This window comes from Schistocerca nitens, chromosome 7 (genome assembly GCF_023898315.1).
Source record: "Schistocerca nitens isolate TAMUIC-IGC-003100 chromosome 7, iqSchNite1.1, whole genome shotgun sequence".
NCBI lineage: Eukaryota > Metazoa > Arthropoda > Insecta > Orthoptera > Acrididae > Schistocerca > Schistocerca nitens.
Genome location: NC_064620.1, coordinates 117,107,952 through 117,130,669, shown reverse-complemented (window position 1 = coordinate 117,130,669; position 22,718 = coordinate 117,107,952). Strand labels below are relative to the sequence as shown.

Sequence of the window (22,718 nt, the reverse complement as noted above, 5' to 3'; positions counted from 1 at the left end):
AGAGAAAGAAGAAGGTTCTGCTGTTAGGTAGTTCTCATGGTAGAGGTGTAGGCCAGCAGTTGCAGGAAGTTTTGGGGAGTGAGTACCAGGTCACCAGCATTGTGAAGCCTAATGAAGGATTGGCTCAGGTGACTTAACATAGGGGGGTTATGTAGGGATTTTACAAAAGAGGATCAGGTAGTGATTGTGGGTGGGGCTGGTAATAGTATTGATAGGGATGGGGAGTACGACATAGATGGTGACCTGGAAAAGATAGCCACTCAGACTGGCAACACGAATGTGCATTTTGTGGAACTGTTTCAGCGTCACGATCGGCCTTATCTTAATACAGCTGTCAGGCGTAATAACATGAGACTTGGGGGTGCGCTGATGACAAGAGGCATGAGTCACATTTCAGTGGTGTCGGTGGAGTCTATCAGCAGGGCGGGTTTCACTAGACATGGCCTGCACCTCAACAGGTATGGAAAGGGGAGGTTGGCAAAGCTTGTAGGTGACAGCATAGGTGGGGGTGGTGGGATCACTCATGGGAAAATTCCGGTAGTTGTGGGTGTTAGAGCTGTACTTTTTTTTAGATTGAAGTCAGCTGACAGGTATTCCTGCTTAAGGGAAGTCTCTCTAACAAAGAAACCACTTTCGACAAAGCTTAGGTATCAGATTAATGAGGGAATTAGTATATTTCATCAAAATATACAAGGCTTTAGAGATAAAGTTAGTGAACTGCTTATAGATGTTGACTCTGAAATTATTGGTATATCTGAACACTTCTTAAATAAGGAGATAATTCAGAGGCTTCCTTTACCAGGATACAGGTTGGCTGGCAGCTTTTCTAGGAGCTCTTTGCAGTGTGGGGGAGTAGCCATGTATGTGAAAAACGGTATCCCATTTGAGTCAATTGATGTTTCAAAGTACTGCACTGAAAAGGTGTCTGAATGTTGTGCAGGTGTGGTTAAATTTAGTGGAACTTAACTTCTTACTGTTGTTATTTATAGATCCCCAGACTCCGATTTCACAACATTTTTGCTAAAGCTAGAGGAGGTTCTTGGTTCACTTTATAGGAAATACAAAAAGTTAGTTATATGTGGTGACTTCAATATAAATTGCATAAGTGATTGTGCAAGGAAAAGGATGCTGGTAGACCTCCTTAACTCATATAATCTAATGCAAACCGTATTCTTTCCAACGAGAGTGCAAGGGAACAGTAGAACAACCATAGACAATATTTTTGTTCATTCGTCATTACTAGAAGGGCATTCTGTTAGCAAAAAGGTGAATGGCCTTTCAGATCATGATGCACAAATTTTAAGTCTAAAAGATTTTTGTGCTGCAACACATGTTAAATATAGTTACCAACTTTTTAGGAAAGCTGATCCAGTTGCTGTAGAGACTTTTGTAAACCTTATCAAGGAACAAGAGTGGCAAGATGTTTATAGTGCTGATACAGCAGACGATAAATATAATGCTTTCCGCAAGACTTTTCTCGTACTCTTTGAAAGTTGCTTTCCGTTAGAACGTTCAAAACAGGGTACTAGCACAAACAGGCAGCCTGGTGGCTGACTAAAGGGATAAGAATATCTTGTAGAACAAAGTGGCAATTATATCAAAACGTTAGAAACAGTCACAATCTAAATGCAGTAGCCCATTACAAACAGTATTGTAAGGTGCTTAAAAAAGTTATTAGGAATGCAAAAAGTATGTAGTATGCAGATAGAATAGCTAAGTCTCAGGATAAAATTAAAACCATATGGTCAGTCGTAAAGGAAGTGGCTGGTCTGCAGAGACAGGTCGAGGATATAGAATCAGTGCATAGTGGGAATGTCTGTGTTACTGATAAGTCGCATATATGTACAGTATTTAATAATCACTTTCTGAATATAGCAGGTGAACTAAATAGAAACCTAGTCCCAACAGGGAATGATATAGCGCTCGTAGAAAAAAAGTGTTCCGAGACTGTTACCTGAAATGCTCCTCCATGATACTGACAAGGGGGAGATTGAGTTAATAATTAAATCACTAAAGACCAAGAACTCTCATGGATATGACGGGGTATGTAGCAGAATACTGAAGTATTGTTCCATGTATGTTAGCCCAATACTTAGCCATATCTGTAACTTTTCCTTTAGGAGCGGTCGGTTTCCTGACCGATTAAAGTACTCGGTAGTGAAGCCACTTTATAAAAAGGGAGACAGGGATAATGTTGACAATTATAGACCTATTTCTATGCCATCGGTGTTTGCTAAAGTTATCGAGAGGGATGTATATACAAGGTTACTGTAGCATCTAAATTCACATAACTTGCTGTCAAATGTACAGTTTGGTTTTAGAAATGGCTTAACAACTGAACATGCTATAGTCTCTTTTCTCTGTGAGGTTTTGGACGGATTAAATACACTGCAGAAGTTGGAACATTATGGAGTAAGGGGAGTAGCTTACAATTGGTTCGCCTCTTACTTTAAGAACAGAAAGCAGAAGGTAATTCTCCGCAATACTGAGAGTGGTAATGATGTTCAGTCCCAATGGGGCACTGTTAAATGGGGCATTCCCCAAGGGTGGGTGATGGGGCCACTGCTGTTTCTTATTTGTATAAATGATATGCCTTCTAGTATTACAGGTGAATCAAAAATATTTCTGTTTGCTGATGACACCAGCTTGGTAGTGAAGGATCTTGTGTGTAATATTGAAACATTATCAAATAATGTAGTTCATGAAATAAGTTCGTGGCTTGTGGAAAATAATTTGATGCTAAATCACAGTAAGACTCAGTTTTTACAGTTTCTAGCTCACAATTCAACAAGAACTCATATTTTAATCAGACAGAATGGGCATGTTATAAGCGAGACGGAACAGTTCAAGTTCCTAGGCCAACGGATAGATAGTAAGCTGTTGTGGAAAGCCCATGTTCAGGATCTTGTTCAGAAACTAAATGCCGCTTTATTTACCATTAGAACAGTATCTGAAATAAGTGACATTTCAACACGAAAAGTAGTCTACTTCGCATATTTCCATACGCTTATGTCATATGGTATTATTTTTTGGGGTAATCCTTCTGATTCAAAAAGGGTATTTTTGGCTCAAAAACAGGCTGTTCGAGCTATGTGTGGTGTAAGTTCGAAAACCTCTTGTCGACCTCTATTCAATAGTCTGGGAATTTTGACATTGCCCTCACAGTACATATTTTCTTTAATGTTGTTTGTTGTTAGGAATATTAGCTTATTCCCAAGAGTTAGCAGCTTTCACTCAGTTAATACTAGGCAGAAATCAAATCTGCATGTGGAATGCATTTCCTTTACTCTTGTGCAGAAAGGAGTGCAGTATTCTGCTGCATCCATTTTCAATGGGCTACCACAAGAACTCATAAATCTTAGCAGTAGCCCAAACGCTTTTAAGTCTAAACTGAAGAGTTTCCTCATGGCTCACTCCTATTCTGTCGAGGAGCTCATGGAAGAGCTAAAAAATTAAGCAAATTCCAGTGTTACATTCTTGATTGTCTTTATTTAAACTAACGACGTGTCGCCTGAATATGTTTCTTATATTTCATTTTATCTGTTTCTACAATCGTGTTATAATTTCATGTATTGACTCGTTCCATGACCATGGAGACTTCTCCTTAATGTGGTCCCACGGAACAATAAATAAATAAATAAATAAATAAAGGATGGATCTCATTTCAGGGCAGGATTTGAGGAAGTCGTATCCTTGCTGGAGAGCCACATTCAGAGTCTGGTCCAGTCCCGGAAAGTATCCTGTCACAAGTGGGGCACTTTTGTGGTTCTTCTGTGGGGGATTCTGGGTTCGAGGGGATGAGGAGGTGGCTCTGGTTATTTGCTTCTGTACCAGGTCGGGAGGGTAGTTGCGAGATGCGAAAGCTGTTGTCAGGTTGTTGGTGTAATGGTTCAGGGATTCTGGACTGGAGCAGATTCGTTTGCCACGAAGACCTAGGCTGTAGGGAAGGGACCGTTTGATGTGGAATGGGTGGCAGCTGTCATAATGCAGGTACTGTTGCTTGTTGGTGGGTTTGATGTGGACGGACGTGTGAAGCTGGCCATTGGACAGGTGGAGGTCAACGTCAAGGAAAGTGGCATGGGATTTGGAGTAGGACCAGGTGAATCTGATGGAACCAAAGGAATTGAGGTTGGAGAGGAAATTCTGGAGTTCTTCACTGTGAGTCCAGATCATGAAGATGTCATCAATAAATCTGTACCAAACTTCGGGTTGGCAGACCTGGGTAACAAAGAAGGCTTCCTCTAAGCGACCCATGAATAGGTTGGCGTACGAGGGGGCCATCCTGGTACCCATGGCTGTTCCCTTTAATTGTTGGTATGTCTGGCCTTCAAAAGTGAAGAAGTTGTGGGTCAGGATGAAGCTGGCTAAGGTGATGAGGAAAGAGGTTTTAGGTAGGGTGGCAGGTGATCGGCGTGAAAGGAAGTGCTCCATCGCAGCGAGGCCCTGGACGTGCGGAATATTTGTGTATAAGGAAGTGGCATCAATGGTTACAAGGATGGTTTCCGGGGGTAACAGATTGGGTAAGGATTCCAGGCGTTCGAGAAAGTGATTGGTGTCTTTGATGAAGGATGGGAGACTGCATGTAATGGGTTGAAGGTGTTGATCTACGTAGGCAGAAATACGTTCTGTGGAGGCTTGGTAACCAGCTACAATGGGGCGGCCGGGATGATTAGGTTTGTGCATTTTAGGTAGAAGGTAGGGGTGCGGGGTGTCCGTGGGGTCAGGTGAAAGGTTTTGCAGGGGGCCTAAGGTTCTGAGGATTCCTTGAAGCTCCGCCTGGACATCGGGAATGGGGTTACCTATGCAAACTTTGTATGTGGTGTTGTCTGAAAGCTGACGCAGTCCCTCAGCCACATACTCCCGACGATCAAGTACCACTGTCGTGGAACCCTTGTCCGCCGGAAGAATGACGATGGATCGGTCAGCCTTCAGATCACGGATAGCCTGGGCTTCAGCAGTGGTGATGTTGGGAGTAGGATTAAGGTTTTTTAAGAAGGATTGAGATGCAAGGCTGGAAGTCAGAAATTCCTGGAAGGTTTGGAGAGGGTGATTTTGAGGAAGGGGAGGTGGGTCCCGCTGTGACGGAGGGCGGAACTGTTCCAGGCAGGGTTCAATTTGGATGGTGTCTTGGGGAGTTGGATCATTAGGAGTAGGATTAGGATCATTTTTCTTCGTGGCAAAGTGATATTTCCAGCAGAGACTATGAGTGTAGGACAGTAAATCTTTGACGGGGGCTGTTTGGTTGAATCTGGGAGTGGGGCTGAAGGTGAGACCTTTGGATAGGACAGAGGTTTCGGATCGGGAGAGAGGTTTGGAGGAAAGGTTAACTACTGAATTAGGGTGTTGTGGTTCCAGGTTGTGTTGATTGGAATTTTGAGGTTTTGGAGGGAGTTGAGCTGGAAGTGGGAGATTGAGTAGATGGGAGAGACTGGGTTGGTGTGCAATGAGAGGAGGTTGAGGTTTGCTGGAAAGGTTGTGAAGGGTGAGTGAGTTGCCTTTCCGGAGGTGGGAAACCAGGAGATTGGATAGTTTTTTGAGGTGGAGGATGGCATGCTGTTCTAATTTACGGTTGGCCTGTAGTAGGACGCTCTGAACAGCCAGTGTGGATGTGGGAGAGGAAAGATTATGGACTTTTATTAAGGATAGGAGTTGACGGGTGTGTTCATTGGCTGAGTTGATGTGTAGGTGAAGGATTAGGTGGATGAGGGCAATGGATTGTTCGTTTTGGAACTGGTATAGGGACTGATGGAAAGAGGGGTTGCAGCCAGAGATGGGAACTTTAAGTGTGAGGCCTTTGGGGGTAATGCCAAATGTCAGACAAGCCTGAGAAAATAGAATATGGGAGCGTAATCTGGCTAGGGCGAAGGCATGTTTGCAGAGGGAATGTAAATAAAACTTAATGGGGTCGTTGTGGGGGTGTTGTGAGGGTGACATGGTATTAGAAGGTGGAAAGTGTAAAATGAGGCTGAAATGAAAATAAAAATATATGGGGAGAGATAAAGGTGAACTGGAAAGTAACTGGAGATCTGGTGTGAAAAAAGGCGAGAAGGTGTTGGTTACAGCTGGGCTATGTTGGACTTGGACAACGATGTGCACAAAGGTTAGGTGGTTGTGTTGCCGCCAAAACACGTTAAAGGACGGAGAAATTCGGGAAAATTTCGAAAAACTGCGTGTAATATATTAAAAGGAGTGGTTTTGTGGTGGCAGATTATGAAAATGAGGCTAACAATTGTCTGAAGAAGAAATAATGACATTAAAACCTGTGGGAAGCGGATAAAAATTATCAGTGATGTGCGAAAAACAGAAATGGAAATAAAGCGAAAGATATTAGAACTAGCCGAAATGGTTGTTTAAAAGGTGAAAGGAACTGTTTGTGAACTAGAAATGGTGGATTTTATAGCGGCGGTAGTGTTGAAAGCGGCAAAAAAAAATTTTTTTGTTATGGTTTGGAAGTGGGTTACGTATTATTGAGTATATATAGGCGGGATAAAATTGTATAGCAGATTACGGTAGAAAGGAGAAGGTGAATACAAAGTGAAACTACTGGCAAAAACAGAAAGAGAAAATAAGACGACAGAAAAGATTTCGAATTGCAACAGTGACAATAACAAATGTAATTGTTGGGTTTAAATTAATGATATGAATATAATAGAGGGAAACATTCCACGTGGGAAATATATATCTAAAAACAAAGATGATGTGACTTACCGAACGAAAGCGCTGGCAGGTCGATAGTCACACAAACAAACACACAAAATTCAAGCTTTCGCAACAAACTGTTGCCTAATCAGGAAAGAGGGAAGGAGAGGGAAAGACGAAAGGATGTGGGTTTTAGGGGAGAGGGTAAGGAGTCATTCCAATCCCGGGAGCGGAAAGACTTACCTTAGGGGGAAAAAAGGTCGGGTATACACTCGCGTACACACACATATTCATCCACACATATACAGACACAAGCAGACATCTCACAAGCAGACATATTTAAAGACAAAGGGTTTGGGCAGAGATGTCAGTCGAGGCGGAAGTGCAGAGGCAAAGATGATGTTGAATGACAGGTGAGGTATGAGTGGCGGCAACTTGAAATTAGCGGAGATTGAGGCCTGGTGGGTAACGGGAAGAGAGGATATATTGAAGAGCAAGTTCCCATCTCCGGAGTTCGGATAGGTTGGTGTTGGTGGCAAGTATCCAGATAACCCGGACGGCGTAACACTGTGCCAAGATGTGCTGGCCGTGCACCAAGGCATGTTTAGCCACAGGGTGATCCTCATTACCAATAAACACTGTCTGCCTGTATCCATTCATGCGAATGGACAGTTTGTTGCTGGTCATTCCCACATAGAATGCATCACAGTGTAGGCAGGCCAGTTGGTAAATCACGTGGGTGATTTCACATGTGGCTCTGCCTTTGATTGTGTACACCTTCCGGGTTACAGGACTGGAGTAGGTGGTGGTGGGAGGGTGCATGGGGCAGGTTTTACACCGGGGGCGGTTACAAGGATAGGAGCCAGATGGTAGGGAAGGTGGTTTGGGGATTTAATAGGGATGAACTAACAGGTTACGAAGGTTAGGTGGACGGTGGAAAGACACTCTTCGTGGAGTGGGGAGGATTTCATGAAGGATGGATCTCATTTCAGGGCAGGATTTGAGGAAGTCGTATCCCTGCTGGAGAGCCACATTCAGAGTCTGGTCCAGTCCCGGAAAGTATCCTGTCACAAGTGGGGCACTTTTGTGGCTCTTCTGTGGGGGATTCTGGGTTCGAGGGGATGAGGAGGTGGCTCTAGTTATTTGCTTCTGTACCAGGTCGGGAGGGTAGTTGCGAGATGCAAAAGCTGTTGTCAGGTTGTTGGTGTAATGGTTCAGGGATTCCGGACTGGAGCAGATTCGTTTGCCACGAAGACCTAGGCTGTAGGGAAGGGACCGTTTGATGTGGAATGGGTGGCAGCTGTCATAATGCAGGTACTGTTGCTTGTTGGTGGGTTTGATGTGGACGGACGTGTGAAGCTGGCCATTGGACAGGTGGAGGTCAACGTCAAGGAAAGTGGCATGGGATTTGGAGTAGGACCAGGTGAATCTGATGGAACCAAAGGAGTTGAGGTTGGAGAGGAAATTCTGAAGTTCTTCTTCACTGTGAGTCCAGATCATGAAGATGTTATCAATAAATCTGAACCAAACTTTGGGTTGGCAGGCCTGGGTAACCAAGGTTTCCTTTAAGCGACCCATGAATAGGTTGGCGTACGAGGGGGCCATCCTGGTACCCATGGCTGTTCCCTTTAATTGTTGGTATGTCTGGCCTTCAAAAGTGAAGATGTTGTGGGTCAGGATGAAGCTGGCTAAGGTGATGAGGAAAGAGGTTTTAGGTAGGGTGGCAGGTGATCGGCGTGAAAGGAAGTGCTCCATCGCAGCGAGGCCCTGGACGTGCGGAATATTTGTGTATGAGGAAGTGGCATCAATGGTTACAAGGATGGTTTCCGGGGGTAACAGATTGGGTAAGGATTCCAGACGTTCGAGAAAGTGGTTGGTGTCTTTGATGAAGGATGGGAGACTGCATGTAATGGGTTGAAGGTGTTTATCTATGTAGGCAGAAATACGTTCTGTGGGGGCTTGGTAACCAGCTACAATGGGGCGGCCGGGATGATTGGGTTTGTGCATTTTAGGAAGAAGGTAAAAGGTAGGGGTGCTGGGTGTCGGTGGGGTCAGGAGGTTGATGGAGTCAGGTGAAAGGTTTTGTAGGGGGCCTAAGGTTCTGAGGATTCCTTGAAGCTCCGCCTGGACATCGGGAATGGGGTTACCTATGCAAACTTTGTATGTGGTGTTGTCTGAAAGCTGACGCAGACCCTCAGCCACATACTCCCGACGATCAAGTACCACGGTCGTGGAACCCTTGTCCGCCAGAAGAATTACGATGGATCGGTCAGCCTTCAGATCACGGATAGCCTGGGCTTCAGCAATGGTGATGTTGGGAGTAGGATCAAGGTTTTTTTAAGAAGGATTGAGATGCAAGGCTGGAAGTCAGAAATTCCTGGAAGGTTTGGAGAGGGTGATTTTGAGGAAGAGGAGGTGGGTCCCGCTGCGACGGAGGACAGAACTGTTCCAGGCAGGGTTCAATTTGGATGGTGTCTTGGGGAGTTGGATCATTAGGAGTAGGATTAGGATCATTTTTCTTCGTGGCAAAGTGATATTTCCAGCAGAGAGTACTAGTGTAGGACAGTAAATCTTTGACGAGGGCTGTTTGGTTGAATCTGGGAGTGGGGCTGAAGGTGAGGCCTTTGGATAGGACAGAGGTTTCGGATTGGGAGAGAGGTTTGGAGGAAAGGTTAACTACTGAATTAGGGTGTTGTGGTTCCAGGTTGTGTTGATTGGAATTTTGTGGTTTTGGAGGGAGTGGAGCTGGAAGTGGGAGATTGAGTAGATGGGAGAGACTGGGTTGGTGTGCAATGAGAGGAGGTTGAGGTTTGCTGGAAAGGTTTTGAAGGGTGAGTGAGTTGCCTTTCCGGAGGTGGGAAACCAGGAGATTGGATAGTTTTTTGAGATGGAGGGTGGCATGCTGTTCTAATTTACGGTTGGCCTGTAGGAGGATGCTCTGAACAGCCGGTGTGGATGTGGGAGAGGAAAGATTAAGGACTACCCCCTAAGGTAAGTCTTTCCGCTCCCGGGATTGGAATGACTCCTTACCCTCTCCCTTAAAACCCACATCCTTTCGTCTTTCCCTCTCCTTCCCTCTTTCCTGATGAGGCAACAGTTTGTTGCGAAAGCTTGAATTTTGTGTGTGTGTTTGTGTGTCTATCGACCTGCCAGCGCTTTCGTTCGGTAAGTCACATCATCTTTGTTTTAGATATATTTTTCGCACGTGGAATGTTTCCCTCTCTCTCTCTCTCTCTCTCTCTCTCTCTCTCTATATATATATATATATATATATATATATAGAGAGAGAGAGAGAGAGAGAGAGAGAGTGGGATGCAGCCTTTGTTAAAAGTCACAAGAGAAGTGACAAGTGTGGAGACAAAGAGCAAGTTTTACTCACCGTATGAGGGGCCATTCATGAAAACCAGAAAAACACATCCAAAGGCAGTAATATTAACAGACACAACAACCAGAAAAGAAAAGTGTATGTATGATACCCAGGACTTAACGGCCATTCACAAGAAATTAAAGAATGATTTAGTAACAGTCCATTTTCTTCATCAAAATCATAGGGTGTAACAAGCTTATTAGGAAATTTGTAAAAATTAAGTAATTCAGAAATCTTATGTGGTTAGTCCCCAGCAGGGTCGATATAATGACATTAACCCATTGTTTATAAAAGTGGGATACAGGTAAGGCTAATGTATGCCAACACTATTATGATATTAATAACATGACGAATGTTGTTTTTCACACCTTCAATGAGCAGTGGCAAGAGGAAGGTGATTACGTTAGGAGTGGTGACTCTGAGAATGTTAGGATTGAACCTGACTTGAGGTATTTAGTTGGGCACTGAACCCATCAAGAAAAAACAAAAAGAGAATTTTTCGTTCCCTATAAGGATTTCCACACCAATACAGGTATTTGTTACTGCTGCATGTACAGAGCGAGTTAAGTAGCAGCACCAAGATGAGGAGTCTGTTCTCAACTATGAAGCAGTTAATGCAAGCTATAGGTATTCCAAGGGTGTACGTAAAGAAAGAGTTATAGAATGTTTACACTAGTATTAGTACTGATAGCATTATGACTGAGCAGAAATTAAACCTTTCCTCAGTTCCTCCACTTATAACCATGTTACAAGTCGTTACATATTATTTCTGAATTACAGAAGTTTTATCAGGAATGGAATATGAGAAATTACCATTTAGATGACAAATTGTTTATCACATGTCATTCCATTTTGTATACGACATTTTATTTGATTTTGGGTGTGATTATAGTGGATTTCATAATGGAACTAAGCTTCATAACGACACCCCAAAAGAAGAGTTATACGAATCTTTGCGTACAAATACACACTGAGAACCTTGGGTTCCAATATCGAGTCACTTTCAAACACAGGCAAAAACAATTCAACCATGAGTGTGGTCGCTGACAGTGAATCAAAATCACGAGTTCCTCAAGTTGGATTATCGACTAATATGGACAAAAAACACGAAAAAAACATTGCCACCATACAACATTCAAATACCAGCAGCCCTAAAAACAGTCATCAACTAACAAAAACATGTAAAATAAAACTATTTGCAGATAGTAAATGATGGAACACAGCAGCCAAATTTGTCTAGAAGCAGTCACAAAATAACTAGCATAGTAAAACCAGGCGCAAAATTTCAGGCAGTGACTTACATGAACCATGACATGAAAACAGCAACAACAAATTACTTTTTGTGTGTTCTTCAAAATGAAAGACCTAATGATCTCACTTGAAAGAAGGCTAAATGAGCTGAGAAGTTCAAACATGATTGTCTTCTCTGCTCCACAGCACATTGACTTGCCAATCTGGTTATGTGTTAATAAAGAAGTGCAAAACACAAATAAGCAGATCCTAAATATATGCACGAGATTAAAAAATGTTACATTTGTGGACGTAAGCTGTGTAGGAAGAAGAATCCACACATCCCACAGTTTACCTATCAACAGACTAGGGAAGGACTTAGTTATAAATTGGATCCAAGAAATAGTAAACAGCCAATATAATGTGCAGCGTTGTGCTACAGAGCCATCCCTCTCAAGGACAAAAATAACGAATATTTGGGAGAATCAACCATGAAATGCCAGGTCAGTAAAGCAATACATTGGCAGGACAAGAGCGATGTCCTAAGACGATAAAAGCTTCCACCAGTGCAACACCAGATGCAAGTGTATGTGCCTCAAGCAGATGTCAGTCCACAAGAGAATAATTTATCACTTTTGCATTATAATGTACAGGGGTTAGGAAACAAAATAGATGCTTTTGAATCATTTGTCACAGGACTATCTCCACATGTACTAATAGTTACAGAACACCAGAAAACAGTGAAAAACATTCAAATTGCAAATTAGGAGGTTACAACTTAGCTACATTCTACTGTAGAACACACAAAGGTGGTGGTGTTGCCATCCACACAAGGAAATGTGAGTTCATAACTACCATAAAGTGCTATGGGGGAAGAATTTCTGTGTTGACAAAGATTTTGAAATTGCAATTCTTAAAATCACATTTTGCCCTGTTCCTTTCTGTGTCATACGTGTATATAGACCCCTCTGTGGAAACTTTGATGCTTTTCCAAAATCACTTGATTGATTTTTAAGTAAATTAATCTCTGGCTGTAGAAGTGTAAATCTTGTCATACTGGGATATCTGAACATTGACACTTTACAATATGGTCAGAAAAGCAAATGTTTTACAGATTGTATCCCATCTTATGGGGCTAAAGATCTTTTGGACTAGTACCCACCAGAATAGCTAACAAACATAGTAGTTCAACTGATCATGTTATCACAAATTATGAATACATTATCTGAACAGACATAATAAATGGTCATGTCTCAGATAATTTAGGCCAAACACTAGTGCTAAAATGTAATACCAAATTCAAACCCAGAAAAAAGTATGAGCACAGGCGAATATTATCAGCAAACAACATTGCTACACCAAGTTACAGTTTAAGCCAGGAATCAGTTATGACTACCATTGGGGTCAACAATAAATGGAACATGTCCACAGAAATTATAACTGAGCCCTTAGATAGTCATGAAATCCACAAAAATCAACCTTGAAAATCAAAACCTGTGCCATTAGATTTTCAAACAAAAGATCTGAAAGAAAAAATGGAAAACATGTATACCTTAACTCAGAGTTACATAAAGAACTCTACAAGTAATACAAATATAAGTACCACAACGAAATCAGGAGATTAAAATCAGAAAGAATCAGCCAACAGATATGAGGTTCAGGTAAAGTTTTATACACTTGCTGGTAAACTGTAAATAAAATCAGAAACAGAAACTAAAATTAATAATGTACAAATAACTGTGAATAATGAAGACATCTCTGATCCTCTTCTAATCACCAATATTTTCAATAATTACTTCATAGATACTGTCGAAAATGATGTCTATGAAACAGGATGTACGGCACTCATTTGTGAGTCCAGTAACAAACAAAACTCCAGTACACTACCTGCAAGAACATATGACATTCTGCAGCATTAGATGAAATTTCTCCATACCTATTGAAGAAATGTAAACATGAAATAATGAAACCACTAGTTCATCTTATAAACTGTGTTCTCGAAGATGGTGTCTTTCCTGACAAGTTGATACTTGCCTGTAGTGAAACCAATACACAAAAATGAGGAAATAAAGAATGTACAGAACTACAGACCCATTGCCTTAACCTCAACTTTCAGCAAACTTATAAAGAAAATAATATTAAAAAATCTTTGAACATGACAACAATGCTGAAATATTAAGCGATTTCCAGCATGGTTTCAGAAGAGTTCAAAGTACCAAATCGGCAGCAGTACAATTTGTCCATAATGTACTTGAAAAAATAAATGAAAAATCCCAAGCAGCAAGAGTATTCCTGGACCTCTCAAGGGCTTTTGATAGAATACGTCATCATGTGCTCTTATCAAAAAATGTGAAGAGTGGTGTCACTGGAAAACTCATGCAATTACTAGACACACATATTTAAAGAGTAGGCAAAGGTGTGTGGAGATAATGTATTCTAATAGAGAAATACTGAAGAGGAGAAGGTCAAATATAAGAAATATACATTTTGGTGTTCCTCGGGGCTCCATGTTAGGTCCAACCCTATTCATATGGTATGCAAATGATTTCCCAAGTTCTCTTGACAGTAAGCAATTTATCACTATGCATGCAGACGATACATCTGATGTCTGCAATGCAGACAATGAGCCCATCCTAGTCGAAGAGATACATAACTTTATTGAAAAGGCAAGAGCTCACTTTGAAAGACAGAACCTAAAAGTAAACATAGAAAAATCTAACATTAATTTTAAACCAAGTGGTCCAAACAGACAAAATACTGTGATTGATGAAATTCTCCCAGCCCTGTAAAGATTGTAAATTCTTGGGTTTATGCATAGATGATAGACTTTCCTGGAAGCAGCAAGCTGATTACGTCTATAAAAAAACACCCAGTCTATATGTATTAAGAAGATTATCACCATATCTTAATTGTGAAACCTTAAGGGCTGTATATTATGTATTGGTGAATCCTTTCTTATCTTATGGAATAGTACTGTGGGGTGGGATATGCCAAACTAATATGAAAGAGAGTTTTCATACTGCAGCAGCGAGCCTGGATCATAGCAAAAGTAAAACCAGGAACTTCTTGCAAACCCCCTATTCATTACACACAATATTCTCACAGGTTATGCCACGTATATACTAGAAACCATAATGCTAGTGAAAGAAGACACTAAGATCATAAAAAGAAACGTAGATATTCACAACTATGAAACTAGGCACAGAAAAGCTTTTCATGTGGTTAACAGATTTTAACTTTAACAGCGCAAAGCCCCTATGTCAAAGGAACTGTTTTTAATAACTTGTTACCAAATGAAGTTAAGGTACTGACAGGTGATACTTATAAAAACTGAGTCAAGCAGTGGCTTTAAAAAAAGTTGAAAACACACATGCATGTAAAATTACATGTTACAAGCAATAAACTGAATTGAATCATGAGTGTTGTACTATGTAACTAAAGTATTTTAAATGATACGTTGCCTGATCAACTTACGTTGTAAAGGTACACATGTTTCAGATAACTACATCTGTTTGTTACTCCCATAAGGTGTAAAAAGTGAAATAAATAAATGAAAGGTTGATTTATTGTCTTTGAAAGCAGATTGAACACAGTTAAAGGAGGAGTCCAAGGCGTTCGTAACTTTATTTAATGTTTTACAATATTGTGAAAGTATTTCTCTTTTATGTATGTTCTTTTTTTCCTTTTCTGCTTCCTTTTCTGCTTGTTCATTTATACGGGGTGGCACATAGAAGTGTAAAAAGTCTCCCTTACATATATTTATTTTATATCCACGTTGTGTAGCTTCACATAAATGAACAAGCAGAACCAGTTGAAAATTAGTGTGTTTCTAGTTAAGTAGATAATTATCTTTATTTCATTTTTAGAATTGTTTCATTTTTGTAGTCTGTGGTTGTTGTATTCTTGTCTGAGGTACTTCTTTCAAGCCACGTGCAGCACAAAGAACAGTTAAGCAGCCTGGGACGTTATTGCAAGTAGCAGCAAAGAGAGCCCAGGCGGTGCACAGCACCCAAGAAATACTGAAGACCGGAACATAGAGCTAACAAGAATCTCAAAGAGAAATTCAATTGTTTCTGGTGTGAGAACGAGACTGGTTAGCATTACTGGCCTGTATTCATCTATGTCTATGAAGAAATAATAAACTGTTATTCTGTATTTGAGCAATGGTGCTACTCCTCTAAGAGTAGTGTGATACAAAACAAAAAATGATTTTGTAGAGTGTCAGTCGACATTCGCTCCACTGAAGATGCAAGATAGTCTGACCCTCGCACACCAATACCTCCACTCCAACAGCTACCACCCATTTCATACCAAGAAGTCCCGTCCATACAGCCTAGCCACCCACGGCTGTCATATCTGTCATGCCGAGCAGACCCTCTCAAAATATACCAAGGGTCTCATGAAGGCCTTCACAGACCATAATTACCCTCCCAGCCTTGTGCAAAAACAGGTCTCCCACGTCTTATATGTCCAGTCACCAACCATCTCCCAACGTCAATCCATCTGGCCACAGAGGAATATGCCCCTTCTGACTCTGTAACACCCAGGACTGTAGCAGCTGAATCACATTCTCTGCTAGGGTTTCAACTACCTCTCGGCGTGCTCTGAAATGAGGAGTATCCTACGAATTATCCATCCAACCCCTCTCACAGTGGTATTCTGCTTCCCATCAAAACAGGACAATATCCATGTCCAACTCAACACAACCTGTGCTCCCAACCCCTTGCTTCATGGCTCATATCCCTGTAACAGACCTAGATGCAAGATCTGTCTCACACATCCTCCCATCACAAACTACTCCAGGCTGGTCACCAACATCACCTATCCCATCAAAGGGATATCTGTGAAACTAGTTACGTGATCTACAAACTAAGCTGTAAACACTGTGCTGCATTCTACGTGGACATGACAAGCAAGAAGCTGTCTGCACGAATGGCCACTGACAAACAGTGGCCAAGAAACAGCTCAACCACCACACTGTCGAGCAAGCCGCCCAACACAATGTTCTTCATTTCACTGACTGCTTTACAGCCTGTGCTATCTGGATTCATGCTGAAAAATAGTTCACTTTCAATTGTAACGATATATGGATCCCCAATAGGAAATTTTGAACTACTTATGAGAAATATGGGTTCCTTATTGTGCCATCTGTCAGACAGTAGCAAGTAGTTAATACTTTGTGGTGATTTCATTGCAGATTTTCTAAGGGATTCTGATATGATAAATGATCTGGAAACTTTATTTGGGTCCTACAATCTGATCTCAGTAATTAATTTTTCAACACTGGTGGATAAAGACAGCAGGGCCCGTATTGCTGATGTTTTCCTTGATGAAGCTCAAAGCAAGAAAATAACTGTTTACCCAGTAACAAATGCTCTCTGATCATGATGCACAGTTAGTTAGGATCAATAACATAGCATGGATATAACTCAGTGGAAATCAGAATAATTAATGACTCCAGGCCAAGCGTTTTTAAGAATAGTTTACAGATGACGACATGGGATGTAATCTATAATGAACCAAATGCTAATATAAAATTTAATTTATTTCCTTACAATTTTATATCATTATTTGAAAATAGCTTTCCGCATAACCTAATCAGAAAGGACACTAAACAACCACGTAAAAAAAACATGGATCACTAGAGAAATAAGCATCTTGGGCAAGGAAAAGGAAATTTATCTTTTGGCAAGAATAAGTAGGGACTCTGAAGTACTACAAGAACTACTTGAAATTATTAAGAAAGGTTATTAAAAAATCAAGGAACATCCACATTATGTCATAAATCAGTACTTCCAATAACAGACTTAAGGCTATATGGAATGTAGTGAAGCGAGAGAGAGTGAACAACCAGCCACAGAACAACGAAACAGCACTATTGACCTTAATGGAAGGGCTATAAATGATGATTCACAGGTAGCAAATGCATTTAATAATCATTTCTTAAATGTAGTAGAAAGCATAGGGACAAAAAGTTCAAGAGCAAACTCACTGCTGCATGTTGAAAATGTAACTTTTATAAAATTCAATCACATGAATGTATCACCAACTTCTTTTGAAATTGAGAAAATTATACATTCTCTCAAATCTTTACAGCAATACACCACCATTCCAACCTCCGCCTTTACTGGATGTAATTACATCACCAGCCTATTTGAAAAGCAGATTTCCCAGGCCACTGCATTCAATCCTTGTACTGAAGATCCCTCAAAAAACAATTTAGGAGTACAATTTTTGTCACTCAGTGTTACTCTGGTCTTTAATATATTAATCAACTACTTCAAGAATGCTATGACTTCCTAAAATCATGCCCTGAAATGAGTCTCATCTTGTCTGACAATTTTCCCACCATATCTGAATAGCTTTTTGTCATGCTCCCAATCTCTGCAATATTCTTATCAGGACTTAAAAGCTTCTTCCGCATCAATCTCCCTAACCCATTGCTCCTACCCGTGTGTCCCCACTGCAAGACTTGCCTTACACATTTTCCTACCACCACCTATATAAGCTCTTTAATTGGTGAAATATACACTATCAAAGGGAGGGCCACCTGTGAAACAATACGTGTGTATTTGGAGTTGTGTAAACACTGTTCAGCCTTCTACATTGGTATTACTACCACCAAGTTATCTGTCAGGATGAATGGACACAGACAAAGGGTTTGCACTGACAATATATAATACCCTGTTTTACAGCATGCTCTACAACATGACAGTCATGATCCTTGTGTCCATTTCACCACACTTGCCATCTGGATTCTTCTCCCATGCAGTAGCTTCTGTGAACTCTGCTGGTGGAACTGGCATTACACCATGTCCTCGGCTCTCACTACCCACCTGGCCCTAATTTACATTAATTTCTTTGGTCTCATAATTTCTTCACAGTAACTACTACTTTCTTCATTCCATTGTAGTTTTCAACATCTTTTTATTTTCTGACTTGTCTATTTTCCCCTGCCACCCATCTCTACCACATACAAGGCACTTAGCTTTCTGCTCTTATTAGCTCTTATGTTGTTTTGTCAGTCCGTCTTGCTTATTCTACTACCTTTCATCCATAAACTCTCTGTTCTCAAATCTCATCCCCTGCAGTTTCCAACAATCAGTCTTTCCTTATGTCCGGTAAGTCTCCGCAGACCCAAGGTTATGAGCAATTTTTCTGAACTCTCCTTGTTTCCTAAACCTTGTCAGTCCTTTGTCTTCATTCTTCTTCCTTCCCTTTCAACACTTCTGAAAGAAGGAGCCACCGGCTCCTAACAATTAGAAACTTCTTTAACCTTTATATGCATGTGTTCTCCTGCTGCCACTTTGTGAGTAGATATTTTATCAATTGTTTTTATTTTAAGAAAGCTAAATACTAATTGTTGCTGTGAATCCTTCTTCAGGAATAAAATTATGTAATAAAGATTTACTCTCTCATTTTTTTGAAATGCTGAGGAAATAATAGAAATACAGAAAAAGGAATCGTGCGGTTTGGCAGTGGGATTATTAAATAAAGCATTTCTAAACATGTACATTTCTGTGTACATAGAAAATATCTGCGGTGGCTTTGCAGAATAATGAAGTTAAATACCTTATTTTATTGGCAAGAAAACAATATCATCACGGAACTGAATAAAATCAATTCGGCTACAGAAATTATAGCATATCTTGTGGAGTAATAGGGATAAGGAGGAGAGAGGGAGGGGAGGGGGGGAGGGGGAGGGCGGGGAGAGGGAGGGAGGGGGAGGGCGGAGAGAGGGAGGGAGGGGGAGGGCGGAGAGAGAGGGAGGGGGAGGGGGAGAGAGGGAGGGTGAGGGTGAGGGGGAGAGAGAGAGAGAGAGAGAGAGAGAGAGAGAGAGAGAGAGAGTAGACCATCATAAATTAGGAAATAACATCAAAAAAAGTTTAGCTTATTTTGTTCAATTGCAAATAAAAACATTATAATGAGCATTATATTGATGAAAACAGCATAAAATTTATTCAGTACAAAACTGGAGGAAATACATCGTCTTCCATCACAATTAAATATGAATGTTGGGACACCTTCCAACAACAGATGTTATTTTCCATCCCTCCAATATTTGTACAGCTCATTACAATATTCAACCAACAACTGTTGCATGTTAGCAATTTCAAAGCCATTTGGGGATTTCCACTCTTCTTTACACTAAAGCATCTACATCTACATTCACATGTACTCTGCAAGCCACTGTATGGCGCGTGCCTGAGGGCACCCCATACCACTGCAACTGGTTTCCTTTCCTCTTCCACTTTAAAATAGAGAGGTACAAACAACTGTCTATATGTCTATGTAGGAGCCCTTATTTCTCTAATTTTATCTTTGTGTTCCTGTTGTGAAATGTAGATTGACAGCAGTAGAATAGTTCAGTAATCAGCCTCAAATGGCAGTTCTCTAAATTTTCTCAATAGTGCTCCTCGAAAAGAATGTTTCTCTCTCTCCAGTGGTTCCTATTTGAGTTCCCAAAGCATCTTGTTCGAACCTGCAAGTAACAAATCTAGCAGCCCGCCTCCGAACTGCTATGACACCTTCCTTAAATTCGACCTGGTGTGGATACCAAACATTAGCATCCTATATGACATCTCCTTTACAGGTGAACCACTCTTTTCTAAAATTCTCCCAATAAACTGAAGTTGACCATTTATCTTTCCTTCCACAATCCTTACCTGCTCTTTTTGTTTTATATTACTCTGCAACGTTACACCTAGATATTTAATTGACTTGACTGTGTCAGACAGGGGTTAGTTACCATAGCAACTTTTGTTACTGAAGTTAATAAATCAACCAAGAAGGCTAGGAGAGTGTTTCTCATAGAAAGAGCAGATAAGCAGTGACAGAAGCTGTCTATGAAACCATTCAAATTGGAGCTAGTGCAGAAGCTCAATGACGACGGCAAAGACAAGCATTTTGAGTTTCATGAAATGGCCTCCCCAATCACCAGATCTCACTCCATGTGACTTATCTGTGGGGACACATTAAAGATCTGATGTATGTACTGCCTCTACCACGTGATGTAGCAGAGCTCTGGGAGAGAATATGGGAAGCGACTGCCACAGTCGACGATGCCATGCTGGGACGGGTATGGCAAGAATTCGATTACCGTATTGACATCTGCCGGGTCACTCATGGTTGAGTTTCTCTTCAAAATGCAATATGTATGACATCTGTACAATGTTTAGTTCTTGTGCAATAAATAATTGAGAGTGTACCCAGACTTTATGTACGCCCTGTATGTTTCATAAATCACTAAATATCTCTTGAGCTTTCTACTTAGTATTTCAGCCAGCTCTCAGTTGCAAGAATAATTTGAGCATGGTAAGTTTCCTGGAGAGCCATAAATCCAGAGACGTTGTTACGAATACTTCGACAATTTACTGATAAAATTTTGATGGTTGAAGTGTCTTTACTATGAATGTGGTCTGGTTCCACTATCTTTGAGTCACCCGGTGAGTGTTCATTAGAGAACCTCAACTACCATCCAGCCAAATAACCCCCACCCCCATGGACGCTCCAAAAGTACTCTGCTAGCCAAGTAGCTTCTTCCTTCATGTAGGCACCTGTGACCTATCAAAGAGTCCTACAGTTCCCCATCCAATAATGTAGGTCCAGAAATCTGCAGCCAAGATTGTCACAGAGCCAGCGAAGTCTTTGGCTGAGAAATACCACTTAACTCCACACCAAAGAGACCCGACAACTCTGGGAATAATGCTGCAAATAATGAGCTGTGTTTGCACCCACTGCATGAGGCCCCCAACCTCAAACACCTCTGCATTAGTTGACTGCTATGACATAACCAAGTGAAATGCTTTCAGACTCTACATAGCTTAATGTACAAAGTATTACACCATCACAAATTTTTCAAATCCAAAGTCAGTCCTGCATAATTTTCCTTCTCTGTTTGGTAATATGTGATGGGTAATGTCTTACACAAAAAATATATTAAATCAAAGTATTAAAAATTCTCAATAAAATAAAGCAAGCACACATGTGTGTACTTAGCAAAAGTGACACACTTATGAAACTCACTCTCTTGTCCCAACCACAAATCATCATCCCCATTGAGAGACCCATTCCTTTGTAGTTGTACACCATATTGGCCATCAGTTTTGAAGCAGCTGCCACAGAGATGCGTTCGCGGTTACGCAATTCATACATGCGGCACTGTTTTGCCAACACTCTGTCCCAATACACACAGTCAGCTGCACCTCCAGCCAAAGTACCAAGCAAATAATCATTTATCTCCACAATCTTCTTCATTGTCTGTGATCCTGTAAACACGTATTATACAGCAAACTTTCATTCTATGTATTATGGATATGGTTCTAGTTAACACTGCATGTATACTGAAAATTATTTTACAATAAAAGAAAAATCTCTACTACACAGCAATTAGAACACATTTTATTTGGAAGAAAAATTATTGCTGAAGGCTGACTGACCTCTCTTATGAGAATCTAGAGATATTTGGTAATACTACTTCAGAATCACAAATATAATTTATGATAACTGTGTAAAATAAATTTACAATTTTACCTCTCTAGACAAAAAGCCTCTAAGGGTATCTGTGAATACATTGGCACTAAATGGAAAAACACTCGTCTTAATCACCAAAATGTTTTATTTATCATCACATGACCATTTGGAAGAACCCCATCATGACTGATGACTATAGCCCATATTTTTTTACGCAATTGCCCAATATTTTCCTTTGCTCCTATGCACATGAAAAATTTAAAGAGCACAAATTGTGCTGCTAGCATTGACATTTTATTTTATCATAATATATTTTTACATATTTCACTTTCATCAGTAGCTGCATGTTTTAACTTTACACTACTTAAAATTGCATATTACTGCTTTTTTACCCTCCTCCATATTTCCCCCACACTGTCAGTAGACTGTTCCCTTAGAAAAATATCTGAATCTGATCTGTCATAAAAGTTGAAAATAGAAAGAAATTATCCCTAAAAATCACAACAAAACATTGTTAAGGATACAGGGGACTTATAAATGGTGGAAAACTCAAAATTTTTTTATCGCTTTATTAAATTCTATACTCTTTCCTGATTACACTGATGTATACATTATAGGGTTTCAAATGAAAAATGACCTACATATACCAAATTTTAAAGTTACGGTCATGTATGCCACCACACCCCCTTTATTTCTGTTATAGAAACCAATATTATTTCGAAAAGAACTGAACTTTCTGTTCCCAGCGATTATACGTATGATACGTTGTATATGTTGGTAACAGTGCAAGTTTCTAGTGTCTGTATATGATTATCTTTGCTAGTATTTATTTTTGTTTCACTGAAGCAGTTTGCTCACGTGTTACTGAATGTTTGTTGCCCAAGTGCTACATATATCTGTGAAAGTACAAATCCTTTAGTGAGCAATAAATACCAACTATGCCACGCATCAAGAAATTCAATAAAAGGAAATTCCATGGTAACCAGTTCACAAACAAAGCATGCCACAC

The 22,718-nt window shown here is 40.5% G+C and overlaps 1 protein-coding gene across 1 annotated transcript in view; it reads right to left on the bottom strand.

The window, feature by feature from the left end:
• The window catches only part of LOC126194975 (proteasome subunit beta type-5-like), a 62,901-nt gene that overhangs the window by 14,421 nt on the left and 25,762 nt on the right, over nucleotides 1-22,718 (bottom strand). Inside the window, exon 3 of the mRNA XM_049933381.1 lies at nucleotides 21,263-21,504. Within this exon, the coding sequence (XP_049789338.1) occupies nucleotides 21,263-21,504 (242 nt within the window). The remainder of the gene's footprint in view (nucleotides 1-21,262; nucleotides 21,505-22,718) is intronic.